Genomic DNA, 20,795 nt, shown 5'->3' with positions numbered 1-20,795 from the left:
AAAAATAGGGAAAATATGACTTAAGTCATCAAGACCCCTCATGCTAGATACTAGAACAGTGTGTGACTGTGATCGTCAGTGTGTGACTATGCAGCACCATTGTGTGTCTATGTGACCAAAAGACATCAAGGAGTATATTATTTTTACAAAGTTTTCTGTGTGTTAAGGCAGTTATAAAAGATTTATTGCAGAATCAAGCCCAAGCCCACTTTTAGGCTTAAGAACAGGCTGTAAGTATCTAAAAATATTGACTGGTAACAAAAAATATTTCAAATGTGACTATTCTGATCCTTTGTTTGTTTTTAAAGTACTTTATAGAAAGTTTATGAAAGTTTTTGTGAATATAATGCAAGTTAGCTTCGAGTCTTCACTTTCTAAATAACAGTTTTGACTTCTTATTTTTGCCTTTTCAATTTAAAAGTTTATAATTTTACCTTCAAAACATATTTTTTTTATTGAGCAATAATAATGCAAAAATGTAACATTCACATTGTCAGATAAGAGTATGTCTATCATAGAATGCTTTGACTCTGAGGTTCAGTATGGAATCATCAGTTAACTTCTTATTATTTTTTTCCCAAAGTCTCAAAAAGTAGACAACTAATATTTATAAATAAAAATAAAAGATAATTTCAAAAAGTAGATCATGCCAAATCTTATAGACAATAGATAAAGAAGAAATACTTCAAAATCATTCTACTTCATCTGGACACACCTGATATTAAAATTGTAAAAAAAATGTATTATTATAAAGGGAAATTACAAACATATTTCACTTAAAATTGAAGATGCAATATCCAAAACAACATATTAACAAGTTGAATTAAAAACTAATGTTCAAGTAGTACTTTGGTCAAAATTAAATCCAATTTATGTGAGAATTTAGTTACATATTATTTTTAAGTTGCTAAAAGTATTTAACAAATGCAGAAATAAAAAACACTTTGAAATTAATTGAGGTCACTGCCACTCTACTCTTTGAAATCAGTTTAGTTAAACGAATCTGGTACTCTTGTATGAAAATTGGTAATGGGAAATGCCTACCAATTGTCTCTATGAGGATAAGCCTTAGGAGAAAAAAAGTTCAGTTCCCAAGAGAACAGTGAAATTTTATAAAGTAAAACTTAATTATAGAGTATATCAGCAATTAAATTAGTACTGCTGAAACTATATATTAAAGATTTACTGTAACAATTGGAATTTCCTTATACATGCAAATAGAATCATGAAAGCTTTTTATATTACCTGTTTTATGGCCTTACAGAATTAATGAACCAAATGAAAACTAAATCTCTAGTCTACATCACATCATTTATTTCTAGACAAAATAAAATCTTATTTTCAAGGTAGTTTTAAGTGTTCTATTTCTTAAGCAACACTTAAGGAAATAATATCCTCACTAATTTTCGATGTTGCCTCTCTTCATCTTGTACCTGAAATTCCAGAAGATTTAATATGGGCATCCATCATCTACTCAAACCCTTCCTATGTTCTTTAAACCAATCAAATTAGAGATTCTCAATATTTTTTGTGTCATTGAAAGAAGATGTGATACTAGATTTGATAAAGACCGATTTTTTTCTTGTCACATTGTAGATTGGGTTTAGAAGATGGAGAAGTGTATATGTATTTTAGCCTGGATTTCACTTGGATTGTGTTTAGAAGATGGAGAAGTATATATGTATTTTAGCCTGATTATTTTACCAGTAGGTTTATAGAAGAAAGATTAAGACTATATGGACACTATCTGTTGGCTGCAGGGCACTGCTAGCTGTCTTGGTGGTGCCATCAGGTGGATTTGGGGCAGCTGAGGTACTTTGGGAAGAGTTACTCGAAAGCATTCAACAATTGTTTGATTTAATTAAATCTGTGTTTAGAAACAGTGACAGAGCAGCAAGCTCAGCCCAAACCTGGCCACCATCACTTTGCCCATGCCCTTCCATGGTATATCTCACAGGAAGCTGGTACATGGAGAAGCACTAGCCCCACAGGGGCATGGGCAAGGTTGACAGCTCTTTTTTCCCTGAACTTTCTAGCCCTCTGCCTTCCCAAGTTACACAATTGTGAGCCTGCTTCTCTTATCTCTGTATAATCTCTCTGCTATCTATGCTAACAACTCCCAAATGCCTAGCTCTAGTTTTGACTTACCTAACTCAAGACTATTTCTCCATTTACCTGTTAGATAAGTTTTGTCATTTAAACACATGCACATTAAATTAAGCTATTCTTTTCTCTTCTTTCTCCTTGTTCACTGATTTTCTTACTACAGTCTTTAAAGGTCTTTACAACTGCTAGAGATAGCAACATTATTCCAGTTATGGCCTCTCACAATTGTGTTATCATTTGGAGGTCATACTTCTTTTTCATGATTTGTATAAATTGAAGGGGTACAAGTACAATTTTGTTACATGAATATATTGCACAGGGGTGAAGTCAGGGCTTTTAGTGTGTCCACAACCTAAATAATGTACATTGTACCCATTAAGTAGTTTCTCATTACCCATCCTCCCTAATCTTCAGTGTCTATCATTCCACACTCTGCCCACGTGTACACATTACGTAGCTCTCACTTGTGAGAACTATCGTATTTGTCATTATGTTTCTGAGTCATATTGTATTTAGCTTTATGTTTCTGAGTCATTTCACTTAAGATAATGGCCTCCTCTTGGCTCGGTGCCTATGGCTCAAATGGCTAAAGCGCCAGCCACATACACCTAAGGTGGCAGGTTTGAATCCAGCCTGGGCCCGCCAAACAACAATGATGGCTGCAACCAAAAAAAAAGTAGTGGGCGTTGTGGGAGGCGCCTGTGGTCCCAGCTACTTGGGAGGTGGAGGCAGGAGACTCACTTGAGCCCAGGAGGTGAAGGTTGCTGTGAGCTTTGATGCCACAGCACTCTACACAGGGGGACAGCTTGAGGCTCTGTCTCACAAAAATAAAAAAAGATAATGGCCTCCAGATCCATTCCTGTTCCTGCAAGAGACATGTTTTCATTCTTTTTTATGGCTGAATAGTATTCTATAGTGTGTATGTAAACCATACTTTTTTTATCCAATCATCCATTGGTAGACACTTCAGTTGATCCAGTAGTGGGATTGATGGATTAAATAATAGTTCTATTTTTAGTTATTTAGGGAATCTCCATTCTGTTTTCCATACAGGTTATAATAATTTACATTTCCCACCTGGAATGTGTAAGTGTTCCCTTTTCTCCACATCCTTGTCAATATGTTTAATTTTTTTTTTCTTTCTAACAATAAAAAATGGTAAAATGGTAATCTTGTAATAGTTTTAATCTGTACTTCTCTGATGATTAGTGATGTTGAGCATTTTGTCATATCCTTGGCCATTTTTAGGTCTTCTTTTAGAAAATCTCCATTCATCTGATTTGCCTGCTTTTTAGCGGGATTATTTGTTGTTCATTGTTGTTGAGTTGTTTGAGCTCCTTGTAAATTCTGGACATTAGTCTCATTTTTTCCCATTCTTCAGGTTGTCTGTTCATTTAGTTCATTATTTATTTATTTGCTGTACAGAAGCTTTTTTATTTAACTAAGTCCCTTTTATATATTTTCGTGTTGCTATATATTTAACTAAGTCCCTTTTATGTATTTTTGTGTTGTGTTTATATATTAAAAAATATATATTTATATATATTTTTGTGGTTTTGAGATCTTAGTGATAATTTCTTTCCTTAGACCAACATCCAGAAGGGTTATCTTCCAGTAGTTTTATAGTTTTAAGACTTTTTTTTTTTTTTTTAAGACAGAGTCTCACTCTGTGGCCCTTGGTAGAGTGCTGTGGCATCACAGCTCACAGAAACCTCCAGCCCATGGGCTTAAGTGATTCACTTGCCTCAGCCTCCCGTATAGTTTTAAGTCTTATATTTAAATCTTTAATCTATCTTGAGTTGATTTTTTTATATGAAATAGCGGTCCAGTTTTATTCTTCTTCATATGGTGATCCAACTTTCCCAGTACCATTTATTGAAAAGGTTATTCTTTGCCCTGTGTAAGTTTTTGTCACCTTTGTCAAAGATCAGTTAGTTGTAGATATGTTGCTTTATTTTTGGATTCTCTCTTCTCTTCTAGTGGTATATGTCTATTTTTATACCAGTACTATGTTGATTTGGTTACTAGGCTTTGTAGTATAATTTGAAGTTGGGTAATGTGATGTCTTTACCTTTTTTTTTTTTTTTTTGGCTTGGGATTGCTTTGGTTATCAGGCTCTTTTTTGGTTCCATATGACTTTTAGGATTGTTTTTTCTAATTCTCTAAAAAATGAAATTGGTATTTTGATAGTGCTTTGGACACTACAGGCATTTTAACAGTGTTAATTCTTCCAATCTATGAGCATGAGATGTTTTTCCATTGGCCATCTACAATTTCTTTCATCAGTGTTCTGTAGTTTTCGTAGAGAGATGTTTCACCTCCAGGCAAGAAAAAGTAATAAAAAGGATCCAAAAGGAAAAGAGAGAGTCAAATTATTTCTACTGATAACATGATCATATATCTAGAAACCCTGAAGGGTCCACCAAAAAGACTCTTAGATTTGATAAATGAAGTCAGTAGAAGTTCAGGACACAAAATCATCAAACAAAAATCAGTAGCATTTCTATACTGTAGTAATGATCAAACTGAGAACCAAATCAAGAAGGTAATCTCATTTATGACAACTACTAAACAGTAGGTATATATTTGATCCTTCTTTTTATTTCAAGTCCTTTTACCTTTTCTTTGCAATTGTCCTCCGTTTGCCTGCTACCTCCCTTATGTAGGTTTGTGCCTTAGTTATTTCCTCATTCTGTTTACTAGTAGGCCTAACTTTAGATTTCCCGTTTACTCGATAATCCTGTTCCCTATTCTCTTGCTACAAAAGGCTCCTCTGCCAAACTTATTTGAATGTTGACTACCCACATCCCTCATTTGAACAAGTCAAACCTTTCTCCATCCCTTAGTCCTCTGGGCTCTTGTCCACTATAGTTCTTATATAGAAATTAGTAGTTTTGTTTATTTTTTCTATGCTTTTGTAAGAGTTTTTTATCATACCACCAGGAGACTGTCTGAAACTGAAAATCTTTTTTTGTTTGTTTGTTTTTGAAACAGGGTCTTACTTTGTCACTCTGGGTAGAGTGCCATGGCATCATCATAGCTCACAGCAACCTTGAACTCCTGGGTTCAAGCTACTCTCTTGCCTCAGCCTCCAATGTAGCTGGGACTATAGACACCCACCCCATCACCTGACTAATTTTTCTATTTTTAGTAAAGATGGAGGTCTTACTTTTGCTCAGGCTGGTCTTAAACTTCTGAGCTCAAGTGATCTTCCCACCTCAGCCTCCCAGAGTACTAGGATTACAGGTGTGAGCTACCTCACCCAGCCTGAAAATCTTTCTTTTCATGCTGTTAGCAGCCACTAATACTCAATGCATAAATTCACTGGAGGTTGTAAACAGTACTATTCTAATTCTAGCGTTCCTTTTTCACATATTAGCTAGCATATCTCTGTAAAGAGAAACATTCTTTCATCTACTGCCTGCTTACTCCATAATATTATTCATCCTAAAAGGCAAGATAAATGCTTGATTTTTTCACTTTACTTACCCATTTTCAAAAATATGTTGGCTTTCTAGCATATTCCAATGGTGGCAAATTAGTTGATGTTGTTTGGCATTATTTTGAGCTCATTGTTTTAAATGATTCTGATTCTAATCTAAATCATTCTAAATAATCTAAATGAATCTAAATGATGATTGTCTAATCATTATCAGTAGAAATCTCTCTAAATTCTCTTCTTTATGTTTTTAATCATTCTCTCAGTCTGGAATTCTTGCACACTTTTTCTTTGCCCACTCTAATTCTGAGTTGCTATTAGCTTTAGCCTAAGTTCCGTTTCACCTCCTCCAGTAATCTTTTTTTTTTCCCCCACTGCTGTTTACTCTGATCTATCAGTGATCTCTCCTTTTCTCAAAAGCAGCTCGGTAACATCATTTTCACTAGTTTATCTCAAAATATTTGGCCATTTCCAAAACTCCTATCCACTGTCTCTAAGATGAGTATATGTCTCCATTGAAAATAATAAAACAAACATAAAAAAAAGATATAGGGACCAAGAAAGCTGCCAAAATTATGAGAGCAGTAGAATTTAGTTATCCTCCTAAAGTTATTACTTAAAGAGAGAGAACTTATTTGATGAGTTTAGTTCAGTATATTCATTTTAGAAAACCAGTAAAATTATCCTATAATTAGAAGTTTTATGGTCTAATTTGGGGGGAGGGATAATGAAGTCAAAAACTCAATATTTAATCACAAAAACGTGTCTGAGTAATTTTGCTAGTACTGATAATGCCCAGATCCCAGTAATAAGCACCATGAACTTCTGCTGATATACCCAGGTTAAAGACCTGTGTCAGTCCATATATCTGACCTTCCTGTTAATACCTAAGACAGCATATACCCACTTCTACTTATTATACCATCAGTAATTAAAGCATTCATGTCTGGCACTACAAGGTCTTTACATTTTACATTTTCAGTGAAAACACAATGTCATTGTCATGGGCAGCTTTCCAAGTTTTCTAGCTCTCATACCCATGAGTACCTCATCTCCACTGTCCAATGTCATCAAAAATACCTTTACTTGGACACTGTAGCAAAAATGTGAATTGGATTGCTGTATAAGAAAAAAGATGATGTAGTGATAAAAGTATTTTTTACTCAAGTTATTATAGTCCATAAAGTCTAGCTTGATTATAGATTTGTTCTTTGTTATATGTTTGCGTTTACCTCTATAAGGTGGGGAATAAAAATATCATTGTTCCTGTGTTTGTACATAGCCACCCATGTATGCACTGAATATTTTCCTAGTAAGTCTTGTTTGTCTAACAAAAGTTTTGTCTTTTGCAAATAGAATTCCAAAGGAAGAAACACTTAACAAAGAAGTTTTCTTTCATAAATGTTATGATTTGAGTATAATAAGCCATATTGAATCCATTGAGTTTTTATAATAAATTTCACAATACATCATAAATGTAGGTAATATGATGACTAATGGGCCAAGTAAAGTTGGAACATTTTAAATGAGAAAAGAGCTGGAACAGTTTTCAGGAAACTTTTTCAGTTGATACTTGGTCCCCCACAAGGTGTGCATTACCATAAACTTAGGGGAATCACCTCTGGGGCTTGAATATGTTCTCTGATTTCATTATTACAGTATGATTCTTTTCCTTTAACTATTAAGTCATCTTTTAGGGTGATAGGAGTGTAAAATAACTATAATTTATTTGTATTTGTCAAATCCTTTTTTAACTCATTAGTCATTCTATTATCCTGTTTCCTGTTAGCTGTTCAGAAAGTTTTGAAGGGTAATTAGAATGTAATAATTGACAAGCATAAGTTTACTTGGTAACTTAAAGATACAGAATATGTTCTGGGGATGATAAGAAATTACATCTGGCTGAGAAGTAGATGGCTCAACTGAGAGATTTTCTACTGCTGCATATGCCTAAAATCAAAACTTTGAAAATAATCCATTTATTAAAGTTCAATGAGGAAAATGAAAAAGTTCTAATTTCTTATATATAAAAATCTGATAAGGGCAGCTCCTGTGGCTCATAGGAGTAGGGTGCTGGCCCCATATGCCAGAGGTGGCGAGTTCAAACCCAGCCCTGGCCAAAATAATAATAATAATAATAATAATTGGAATGAAATTTACGTTAACAATCTCTGCCTATTTTTTTGTTTTTTTGTGTTTTTGTTTTTTGAGACAGAGTCTCACTGTGTCACCTTCAGTAGAGTGCCATAGCGTCCTCAAACTCTTGGGCTCAAGCAATTCTCTTGCCTCAGCCTCCATCATAGCTGGGATTACAGGCACCCACCACAACACCCTGCTATTTTTAGAGAAGAGGTCTTGCTCTGGCTCAGGCTGGTCTCAAACCTATAAGCTCAGGCAGTCTACCTGCCTCGGCCTCCCACTGCTGGATTATAGGCATGAGCCACCATGTTTGGCCTGTCTGCCTGGTTCTTTATCAAGTTATACCTCCGGTTTCTATAAACCATATTCTGTATAGTTCTGTTGCATAAAAATTTTCTAATCCATTTCTTTAATGTTTTACCTTAATAATGAAGTTAATATTTTAACAATTTTAAAAAATTATAAAAAAACAGGAAAAGTAGATTGTTCGATTTTTGTTTTTCTATGTTTAAAAATACTAAGCTCTTTTTTTGCATAATTTTTCCCATTTGTAAAAATAACCTTCCTATCATTATGAGACTGGAAATGTTTGCAATGAAGGCATTAGCTTTCTACCCATAACATTTCTAGCTAGTTCAGGGATGTGAAAGTCTAGAGACACACATGTTGATGTATTTGGTACAGTAATAAAGGGAGTTATTTCAGTTGTGGTCTTCTCATTCTCAAGAAGTGTATACTTCTTGAGTAATAAAGGGAGTTATTTCAGTTGTGGTCTTCTCATTCTCAAGAAGTGTATACTTCTTGTGTCTTGCTGGACCTGGTACCTTTAAAAGGAATACCTAGTTAGTATGACCTCATTTCAACTCTGCTTTTTTGGTCCCTGGGCTTCAATCCTATCTGACTTGCCCAATGGGACTGTCCTCATACATAAAACAGGAATCTGGCCCAACACTAAATATATCTATATTGGGGAGGGTATGTCTATGGCCCACTGAAGGGCCCTGGTGCAGAGTTTGCATTGCATACAAACAAATACACAAAAACATTTGAAAAATGAGTTATTTAAATGTCTAAATATCAATCTTTTTCTTATTAAAAGTTAATATAGCACCCATTTAGGCTACAGATATCTCTGCTAGATTTTCAAAATTCCTAAAAAATTTCATCAGCTGTCGCTCTTCAGTGAGCATTTATAATCCTAAATTTAGACCATCTAAAGAATGAATTTTTGATACATAAATAAAAGTTTTGACATGACCTTATAGAAGTGACCAAAGTATCCAAATAAGTAACTCTCCTTTACCAAAACACTGGTATGAGAAAGGGTCATCCAGAAACCAACTCCAGAAAAAGATAACATTGAAATTTACTGTCTAAATTGACAAAGCAAAATAAATGTATAAGAAATTTAGATAATTAAACTTATGAATGATAAATTCCAAAGCTTATACAGATGAAAATTAGGAACTTTAACACCGTGAGTCATTCAAGCCAGGAAAAGCACAGGTCAGCTGGCATGATTCAAAGTCATTTCATCAGAACAATCAATATAATTCTTACATAAAACTTAGTTCATAATACATTTTAAAAGAAATTATTTTTAGAGTTTAAATTATGATACTTCAGAAAGAGAAATGTATGCTAAACATCAACTGTATTGGTGAATTTCAACTGCAGATCTATTTGAATTACATTATTGACCTTATTCTACCAAATACAACTTTTCTGTCTAGTCTGAAATCAGAAAGACCCATTTCACAAAGCAATACAAGGGGCAGCCCACAACATTTATTCACTACAAATATTATAGCTCAAAATAGAGATGGAAAATACATAATTATTACAGTTGCCTGTCTTGTTTATTTTTAAAATCACTAGTGCATGTGCATAGGTAACAATTAGTCAGGACTCAAAATACAGTACTTAGGGAACTAGAAAATGTGAAACAGTATCTTGGATCCCTGTCTCTCATCGTTTGTCCTAAATGTCTCAGTGTGGTTTTAAACTTCAATAACTTCAGCAGTATAAATACCATAGAATAATTTAAATATTATGCAGATATACCACAGTTTAACAATTCATCCATTGAAGGACAACTAAGCTATTTCCAATTTTGTTGATTAGGAATAGAGCTACTTTAAACATTTGTATATAAGTTGTATGAACGTAAGTTTTCACTTCTCTATAGTAAAATAACTAAGTGTGGGATTGTTGGTACAAAGTCATATGAAAAACTGCTAAAATATTTTCCAGAGTTGCTGTGTCTTCTGGCATTCCCAACAGCAACACATGAGAATCCCAGTAACTCTGTATCCTCTCCAATACTTTGTACTGTTAACTATTTTCATTTTAGCCATTCTAGTAGGTATCTCATGGTCATTTTAATTTGCACTTCTTAATGACTAGTGATGTTGAACTTCTTTGTATAGTAGGTGCTTATATTCTATTCATATATACTTTCTGATTATGTTCCATGTCTGTTCACCTCTTTTGCCAATTTTAAAATTAGGTTAATTCTTTTCTTATTGCTGAGTTTTAAGACTCCTTTTTTTTATATATGTAAAGCTTTTTGTGAGATATGTGATTTGCAAATATTTTCTCCCAGTGCATGGCTCATATTTTCATTCTCTTAACACTTCATTTTACAGGGGAAATGGTTTTAATTTTGATGAAGTTCAAATTATTAATTTTTAAAAATGAATCATGCTTTTTTGATATCATATATCAAGGACTTGAAGATTTTCTCTTATGTTTTCCTCTAAAGAAATTTGTATAATTTTTTACTTACTTATACTTAAATCCATGATTCAATTTGAGTTAACTTTTGTATAGCTTTTTCAAAAATTACTTGACAATATTTGTTTGGACTGTATTTCTGGACTGTCTGTTCTGTTCTGCTCATATATATATATTTATATTCCTTCTGTAATACTATACTGTTTTGAACATGGTGGCTTATACTAAGACTTACAATCATGTAGTTTAAGTTGCAATGTTATTCTTTCTCAGAAATGTTAGGGCTATTCTAGTTATTTTGCTTTACTATGTAAATTTTAGGATCGGTTCCTATACATGTAAAATAAATAATTCTGATATTTTTATTAGAATTATGTTAAATTTATAGATCTGTTTGGAGGAATTAAGTTTTTTTACTATGTTGAGTCTTCATGAATTTGAAGTTCCTGAATATGGTATGTGTTAGTCTTTATAAAGTTATTATCAGCATTTTTAGTTCTTAGCATAGAAATACTATATATATTTGTTTAGATTTAGACCTAAATATTTCTTTTATTTGGAGTTATAAATGTTATTTTTTGTTTTAAGGTTTCATTCCACCTGCACGTTGTTAATTTCTGGAAATTCAATTGATTTTTCTGAAGTAATCTTATATTCTAAAACTTTGCCAAACTCATTTATTAATTATATATATTCCCTTGGGTTTTATATATATATATTCCCCTTGGGTTTTATATAGGGACAGTCATGTCATCTGCGTATAGGCATTGTTCTATTTCTTATTTCTTTCTTTTTAATTTGTATGCCTTTTATTGTCTTGCCTTATTGTACTGGCTATGATTTTCTGTGCTATGTTGGGTATGAATAGTGAGAAGGAGCATTCTTGCCTTTGTCTCCTTGTTTGGGAGAAAAGCATTAATCCTTCATAATTATGATGTTACCCATACGTTTTTCTCACATAGCCTTTATTGGTTTAGGAATTTCTCCTTTATTGATAGTTTGCTAAGAGTTATCATCATGAATATATCTATGTTATACTGGGTAAGATATTTGAACTTTTATCAATGTGAAATGTAGGGAAAGGCACAGGGACTGTTCTGTTTGCAACATGTCACAATGGGGAAATAAACATTCTTTGCATAAACGTGATGAGAGAATAGGTAGGGGAGGCTACTTCAACCAGTCATTCAGATGTTTTATTTCATTTCATTTTATTTTATTTTTGAGACAGATTCTCACTATGTAACCCTTGGTAGAGTGCTATGGCGTCACAGCTCACAGCAGTCTCAAACTCTTAGGTTAAGCAATTCTCTTGCCTCTGCCTCCCAAGTAGCTGGGACTACAGGTGCCTGCCACAGTGCCTGGCTATTTTTTTGTTGTAGTTGTCGTTGTTTAGCAGGCCCGGGTCGAGTTCAAACCCTCCAGCCCGGGTGTATATGGCCAGTGCCCTAATCACTGAGCTACAATGCTGAGCCATGGATATTTATTATTAATAATACCAATATCTGAGTCAAACATGGTTCTGGATTGTAAGGGAGGTCCTTTTTCCTTTAAAGAAAAAAAAGGCCAGTTTCAAAAAATTAAATTAGAAAACCTGCTCCATTTTGCCTTGGAGTATTAGGGCAGAAGTAGAAATGGACAGCCCTGATACCTGTGTGTGGCCCTTGCCATTAATTCATGAACAGTCATGTGGAATTCCTGCCAGGAATGTAGGCAGGTAAGTAGCACAGAGAGTGTGCCTTCATATAATGAAATGGAATGTAAGGTGATGAATAAAAGGAATATAATTTCTGGCATCCTAATGAGTTCATAATATAGACTGGGACACTTAAATTGGAGTTTGACAGGGAAGTAAAGACTTATATTCAATAGGAGAGCTTTAATAATTTTCTTATCTTTTTCACTTCTATAGCAGACATCAATTTGGATATATCAAAGCCTTTGAAAGCAAACCTGAGTTTTACCAAACTGGATCAGCTAAACCATTTTTTAAAGAAGATAAAAAGTGCACATGACTTGGCACACAGCAAAGAAACTTCAGCCCCATCAGAAACCACGTTGAATAAGGATGAGCTTCTGGTCTCCAAATGTTACCGTGGAAAGTTGTCTAAACCTAAAATTCATGGTGATGGAGTACAAAAGATTTCAGTTCAAGAAAACATGTGGAGAGCTGTTTCCTGCTTTCAAAAAATTGCTGTCCATACTACGCAGATTGTGATCTCCATGGAAACTGTCCCCCATCCTAGTAAACCATGCCTGTTAGCATCTCTATCAAACCTCAATGGAAGTCTTAGTGTGAAAGCAGCACAAAAAATTCCTGGTAAGTCACAGAAAAGGGGGAGGAAGGAAGAAAGCAACAAATATGAAGTGTTAGCATCTGAAAAGGCATCATTTTAAAGATTTATATTATGCAAAAGTTAAAAGTTTTAAAGAACTCTAGAGATAGGGACATTCCTGGCTTGTAACTTCATTGTAGAGTTAATTATGGAACAAATCCTTTGAGCCTAGGTACTTTAGTGTATAAACTGAATTGGTTCTGTCTTCTTCTTAAGGATTATTGCTATAGATGTCTTTAAAATTGTCTCCTAAAATTCTTTTTGCCTAAAATAGCTGTAGAACTCTAGAGATAGGGACATTCCTGGCTTGTAACTTCATTGTAGAGTTAATTATGGAACAAATCCTTTGAGCCTAGGTACTTTAGTGTATAAACTGAATTGGTTCTGTCTTCTTCTTAAGGATTATTGCTATAGATGTCTTTAAAATTGTCTCCTAAAATTCTTTTTGCCTAAAATAGCTGTAGTAGAACATTAGTGGTTCAACTTTTGTGAACCATTAGAATAGTAATTCTTAAAGTGTAATCTCCAGTCCAGGCACAGTGGCCCACACCTATAATCCTAGAATTTTGCGAGACTGAGACGGGAGGATCACTTGAAGCCAGGAATTCAAGACCATGCCTGAGTGACATAATAAGACATATACTTAAAAATTGAATGACAATGACAACTGCAACAAAAAAAAGCTAGGAATTGTAGCAGGCACCTATAGTCCCAGCTACTCAGGAGGCTGAGGCAAGAGAATCGCTTAAGCTCAAGAGTTTGAGGTTGTTGTGAGCTGTGATATCATGGCACTCTGCCAAGGGTGACATAATGACACTCTGTCTCAAAAAAAAAAAAAAAAAAAAATAGGTAAGCAATTAACTGCTTGAGGCCAGCAGTTTGAGGTTGCAGTTAGCTATGGTGATGGTACTGCACTGCCTGGACAACCAAGCAAGACTCTGTCTCCAAAAAATAAAAAATAAAAAACATGCTCTCAGAATCAGCATAGCCAACATTATCTGGAAACTTGTTAGAAATGCAAATTCTCAGACCCCAATTTTGACCTACTGAATCAGAAATGCTGGGCATGGAGCCCAGCAATCTGTACTTCAGTAATCCCTATAGGTGATTCTGATGCACTGCATTGAGTCAGTGGCAACAATTTATTTAAAAAGGAAAAATTGCTACAGTGTCAGATATGCTACACAAAGTGTAATAGAAGCCAAAGTTCAACTTTGCAAGAATGCCATTGAGGTGTTTCATCAGGCAGCAACACCTGGCAAGGAAAGGCTTCTATGCCTCATCTAGCAAAGAGAGGCATGGACCCTGCAAACTGAATGTCACTGATGGGTGGAGAGGTGAGAAATTAACTGGCAGTGACATCTACATTTTCCTCCTCTGTTACCATGACTAAGTTGTTATGTGCTTTTTCACACTGAATCAAAAAGGGTGGGCACAAGGAATGTGAAGAGGGGAAGAGAAAAGGCAAGGCACGTGTGGGAAATAGCAGTTTTCAATCACAGAAACTGCTACTGTAAAAGTTCAGGGAACAATGCCAGAAATTTTTCTCTAAAAGTAAAAGTAGCAAAAGGGAACCATTTTTTTTTTTCCATTTTAATTTATGGGGAGAGTGGGGTGAATAGGGTTAGGAGATACAGTAAATCCTTAAACTCTGTGTAACTTAGTTTCTTACCAAAAAGTAATTAAATGGGAGCTATTACAGACCACTGTAACTTAGTTCTATCTATCCAGTTTGGACACAGTAGTTTAAGAGATAAAGAAAAAGTTTTATAGTTGAGCAGTTTGAGGTTTAGGCCAAAACATAGATGATTTATTTTTCTCACTGAAAATATTTGTGACCCCGCCAGCTCAATGTTCTATATTTTTTATATTGTCTTCAAAGTTAAAAATGAAAAATGTAAAGTTCATGGGACATGAAAGACTATGAAACACTACAGGCTACAATGTGTGATTTATCCACAAATAAATTGCAATCCAGACAACACTGGGCCTGTTCCCACACCTTTCCAGTTGTACCTTAATCATAGCAGGAAAAGGTTAGGACTCAAACAGAGTGGAAGAATTTAAACATAATGCTCAATTCTAGATCCTTTTCTTTTTTCATCCACATTTTTTATTTACTTGCTAATTTTTTATCCACTTTTAATAGTATCTATTAGAAATTATCTTTAACATAATTAAAATCCTTATCTCACGGATCTATACAAGTTACTAGGCTCATTCCATTTTTATAATTTGTTTTTTCCTCCTGTATGCTAGAAAAACTACATACCTATGCTCCTTTAAAAATTATGTTCTTAAAACTACTTAGACAAAAAGATAGAAACTGTAACTTTGACTAAGATGTACTTTACACAATCGTAATGTATAGTGTCTAGCAAATGTTCTAGAATAGTTACTTAAGTCAAATCAAAATCGAAGTTAGCCATTTAATAGAAACAATTTTATTATGAGACCATAACAAACACCAAAGTGTATCTTTCTCTGCATTTCTGCTTTATTTAACTCTAGGCTCTGGGGGGTTTTTTGTTTGTTTCTCTGTTCTTTTTTATTATTATTTCAAAATATTAAGGGGTTCCAATGTTTTTCAAACAGTTTAAGAAGACAGTGTAGTCAGCAAAATAATAATAACTTGTAATTAAGTAAAATAAGATTGTGTTAAGTTCTAATTATTGGTAAAGACTAATTTCTAGGAAAATTGCAACTGAGAGGTTACTATGTATTTTTTCAGAACATTAATTATTACTTTTTAAAAATAAAACTAAAGCTTTGAACCTTATATGGTTTAATATCCTAAATATTTGTGCTTTGCAATTTGGATGAAATATATACAAACATATATTCAAAGTATAGTTTTGGTAAGTGGTAAAAAGTATCTATCACCAAATACACACATTCATGTGCACACGTGTACAAAACCTCCTACTGGTAGTCAAATTTCTTTGTGTATTTTTCAAATGACATTATTGTACATTTGGTCGAAAAATTTTATACTGTAGTATATCTTTGAGCTCAATGGAGTTAATATCAGATTTTTATAGTTTGAATCGAATACAAAAATACTTAACTGTGTCTTTGATTTTACAGTTTATATAACTGTTGTGGCCATCTGCAGCAGCTGTACTTTTCAAATTATTTGCTTAACCAAATTGAGCACAGTGACAAAAGTAGTCATCTCAGATGTACTATTAAACAGAGAAAGAAAAAGGAGCATTGCTTTGGTACAGTATAGCCATCTGCTGTACAGATGTTATTGTATAGAATGACTTAAGATAAAATAATTGTAGAAAATTTTCATTAAAACCTCAACAATTTGCACTTGTTTATGCGAATCTGCATAACTCCCCAATGAGACAACACACTTGGGGTTTCTTTGGTTCTCACTCACTTTCTCTTTGATCCTTTTTGATGTGCTGACTTTAATAAACACAGTCAAAAACACTGTGCAAAAACATCATGGAAAAAACTACAAAGGAACAATTATAGCAGCAGAAACTACTCTAATCCCTAACTTACGCAAGCTATTTTTAGTGAAATATTTTTTTAACACTCTTTATGTGACAATGTTATATAAACAGGGTAAAACGGTTCTTTCCACGAGTTTTAATTTAGGAGCTGAAATAGATTTGTAATGCTACAGGAATCTTATGTGCTAAGTAATATTTAGAGAAACACCATTGGTAATGTGTTATAGGCATGTCTCCTCATTCGTCAGAAGTATAAAAAATATTTGAGTTTACCTAATGATTACATTTTTTATCATTTAAACTGTCATAAGTTTATGGAAAATATATTAAAAGGCAAATAATAAAAGTGAAAGAGGAAAGTTCATTTTTTTCTCAAAACATTAGCATTTAAATAATCTGAAATGCTTGATTTACTCATTTTTCAAACTAAGTATTGACAAATTATTCACTGAAGTGGTTAAAGAGATTGCTATTTTCATCATTTAGAACAAAATGAAATAGTTAAATATTTTCTGCTTTACAAAATAAATCTACCAGTTCTTCTTAGCCTCTTTTATTATTCTTATGATCCTGAACTATGAGAATTTCAAGAGATTTGATTTTTTTAATTCCACTCCACAGATACTGCTGTGGAAGTGATTTATAATTACCTAATTCATATTTCTGTTAAAATACGTATGTTCTCTCCAACTTTGGTAAAATGGCCCTAAATTTCTGATTTTAGTAGATGTAATGCTTGCATTTTTAAAGTTGGCATATAATATTACAGAAAATCCTGTGATTACATTATCAATAACAAAATGAATCTTATATTTTGAAATATTTTAAAGCAGATAATATTTCTTTTGCTATCCAGTATATCTATTCTATAGTATGCTCTTTCAACAAATATCTCCTTCCCCCCACATAAACACACAACATAATCTTTTTTGCCATTTGAAGTATGGCATTTTGGAGAAACCATAAGTAAGTAGCTATAAATTCTGAACTGGCAGTGTAGCACTTTCCACAGGCAAGGTGGGGAGTGAGCTGAGACTAGCTCTCCTTGTCAGAGTAAATTATGGCTCTCTTAGCTCTCTTAGGGCGGCACTCCTTAGATTTCAGCAAACAAGAGTACACAATTCAAAGCTATGAAATAGCTGTACTTTAGGCTGTGGCCTTCTTTCTCAGAGGCACTTAGAGTTGGGAGCTTCCATGAATATAGATAAGAAAAAGGAAACCAGTATATAAACAAGTTAAGATGGCACAAGGGGTTGGGGGAAGAAACTAAATGAGACCATCTTAGCTGGCTTTTAGTTAGAATTGGAGAAAGTTGGAAGGATCCCCTGTCCAAAGAGACTTAAGAGACTTTTTACCTAGGCAGAAAGCAGAGTCGCGATTCTTCTAGTCAAAGAGCTATGGTTTAAATAACTTTCACTGCTCTAGCCTCTGTCACCCAGATGCACTTATCTTTGTGAATAAACAAAGGCAGAAAGAAAGAAAGCATGGCCACATTGTTTTTTGCGTATACAAAATACCTCTTCTAATGTTCACCAAATTCCAGACCAATAAAATGTAAAGAACCTTAAGTTCCTTTTCATGTATTGAAAGGAAAACCAGGTCATTAATTGCTAGAAAGGGGAGCTCCAGCTTTTCAGTCTATAGTTTACCAGCTCTCCGGAGGAAAATCTTGTAGGGCGTTGTCATAGCCTGTGGATGCTGCAGAGATACATTATCCTAAAGGGAAATAAAACATTAAATTAGATATGACTACCTAAAATAATATGTTGCAATAATAAGCCATTTACAACACCCCAAAGACTTTGGTTACTTTTAGAAAGAAATAGCATCTCTTACCAGTGCCTGAACAATATGAGATGAATTCTTTGACAGTTAAAGCCAGAGGACAAACTTAACTTTTAAGGAGCCACTGAGGATTGAAGTGGAAGTACAGCTTGTAGACAGCTGTACAAATCACTAACAAACCTTAATGAATATTGGTTGTGGGCATCAGGGTCCTGTCATTTTTGACACAATGTCCCAAGTAGCTTAAAACCAACACTCAAGGAAAGGTGGAGACCTCATTGGGTCTGTAACATCTGGGATTTTATTTGTCATTTTGGCATACCCTGCAAGCGCAAAAGAAAGAGTAAAAGGGGATTATCTTGACAATGAAATGAGTTACTGAATCTTGTGATAATGAAAAGCAGAAGAATTCTAATGCTTTTCTATAGTCCCTGAGGTAGAGGAGCATTTATAGTTTTGCAGAAGTAAAATGTAGGAGGGCAGAACAGATGGCCTGGAGTCCGTGAAACATGACGCCTCCTCATCCCAAGACTGAGCAGCCCTATTAATCCTGGTCAGATTCCCTCCTATTACTTTATAACAAGGTTCAAAGTTGCTACTGATGAACTGACATGTATCTCTTTTTTTTACCCTTAAATTACCTGTAGATTACTGATTTTTTTTGATGGTGAGATATTTCTGTACATTCTAGTAAACTACTGAGGCATTCAAAAAAAAAAGTAGAGTAGGAATTTCTAAAAATCAGATGAGAAATAAGAATAAGTAAAATTATCTTACCTTTTTTCAAAATAATATCTTATATCATTTCTCTAATATGGTGGCAAATAAAACCCATGAATGCAATTCTCCTTGTTCTCTTCTTGGGAATAATACAAGAAGAAATCTCAGCATACTGGTTTTATTCTCTCACTATAATAATGCTTATATTATATGATTAGTTAGACTTTTGGACAAAAATAAGCTATATTAATACCACTTCCTTAGAAAAGATCTTTTTCATACCCTCAATAAAATGGACAAAAATTATGAATGTTTGTTTGACAAATTAAAAAAAAGAAAAGAAAAGAACACTAGTATTCTGCAATCCCAGCTACATGGAAGGCAGGGGTAAGAGGATCACTTGAGCCCAGGAGTTCAAGACCAGCCTGGACGACACAGTGAGGCCCTCTTTCAAAAACAGCAAGAACAAAAGAAATCACTAGTAGACACATGCTGCTCAGCCATGTGTGTGTAGTTACTTCTTTTGTTTAACCAAATTATGTTAATGTACTACTCTACATCTTTTATTTGGGAACACATACTGTCATGTTGTGAAGAGCTTATGCATTTCTTAAAATGTTCTTCATGTACATTTTTTATTTTGGTGCTATGTGATGACTATAGCTGTTTTTGGATTCCAGCAGGAAGCCTTTAAAATACATAGGATAACAACTTCAGAGATACAAAGGAATACCATTGGGTTGAATTTCTGATGTATTAAATTCAAGGCTGCATGAAAAATAAAAACTATTTAAGAAGCAACAAACCAAACGTAGGCTTATCAGAGCGATCTCATGTGTTGTGGTGTGGTGAACATGATGTACCTGCCCAGCCTTTCGTAGAGGGAGATGAGCTCATTTCAGAAAGATAACCATCTCTGACTTTTTCTTCTGATTCATCACTGACCTGAACTCCATTTGAACCTTGTTAGACAAAAAACAAGCAGAATTCCTGGCCTAAACTATAAAATATAATTAAGCCCTTTTGAAATGATGTGTAAAAGAACATTGCTGTACCCCCACTTATAACCACTACCACCACCACAACCAATAAAGTTAAATCAAGCACTGCCTGTAATGGATTAAAATAATAAATGTTCCTGGATTTCAGTGTTTGAAGTACTTGAAGAAAACAGGCTCCCAGCAGCCTGGGTAGCTGAATGCAAGAGAGACATTTATTAATGACGAGTTCAAGGATTTGGCCTGTTTTAGATCATTACTTTCTGTTTACCGTGTGTTACACATCTCTTGTATTTTTACACAGCCCACATGTGTCCACATGCAATAATGAAAAGCTTTTTTCTCCAAGAAAAGAATTGTTAATTGTGTAAATATGGTTCTCTTGGGGAATATGAAGTCTTCATAAGTCTCTGCTCCCTTCTAATGAGAAATCCAGGGTAGTCATTATAGTCTTCCTTGTAAATCCACCTTCAAATCTTGTCTCTAGCCAAATTAGCCTATTTCTTGCTATCAGTATTACTTACTAAATTCCAAAGTTATTCTAGATTTTTGGCTAGAAAACTGATTTTTGTAGGTGTATATTATAGTATTGTCTCCAGTTATATTGGCCCTTGGGTGTCCTTTGTATTATAGGAAAAGTATCAGTGCCTTAAATCTCTTCTATTTTTAAAAAAAATTTTAATTATCATGACTATTTAACAGTTGTATAGATTCATAGGGCATGTGTGATATTTTGAGACAGGTATAAAATGTGCATTAATTAAATCAGAGTAATTGGGATATCCACGATCTCAGGTATTTAATGTGTTAGGAACATTTGAGTTAAGAAGATTCCAATTCCACTCTTTTCATTATTTTAAAGTATACTTCAACTGATTATTGATTACAGTCACTTTGTGTGCTATCAAATATTATTCATTCTATCTAACTATATAACTATATTTTTGCACCTATTGATATTTTTGCACCTATTGTATGGCATCTGTGCCTCATATAGGGCGTTGGCCCCATATACCAAGGGTGGTGGGTTTGAACCCAGACCTGGACAAACTGCAGAAAAAAAAAAAAA

The 20,795-nt window shown here is 34.0% G+C and overlaps 1 protein-coding gene across 3 annotated transcripts in view; it reads left to right on the top strand.

Moving 5' to 3' along the window:
- Positions 1-20,795, top strand: part of VPS13B (vacuolar protein sorting 13 homolog B) — a 777,819-nt gene that overhangs the window by 591,163 nt on the left and 165,861 nt on the right. For 2 of the 3 annotated variants that reach the window (XM_023517471.1, XM_023517472.1), the window contains exon 36: positions 12,333-12,740. In XM_023517471.1, the coding sequence (XP_023373239.1) occupies positions 12,333-12,740 (408 nt within the window). The remainder of the gene's footprint in view (positions 1-12,332; positions 12,741-20,795) is intronic. The other variant, XM_023517476.1, reaches the window with a different exon arrangement.

This window comes from Otolemur garnettii, unplaced genomic scaffold (genome assembly GCF_000181295.1).
Source record: "Otolemur garnettii isolate 467f Iridium unplaced genomic scaffold, OtoGar3 scaffold00004, whole genome shotgun sequence".
In the NCBI taxonomy this organism is placed as follows: domain Eukaryota; kingdom Metazoa; phylum Chordata; class Mammalia; order Primates; family Galagidae; genus Otolemur; species Otolemur garnettii.
Note: the sequence above shows the minus strand (reverse complement) of the source record. Positions and strands in the feature narration are given on the sequence as shown.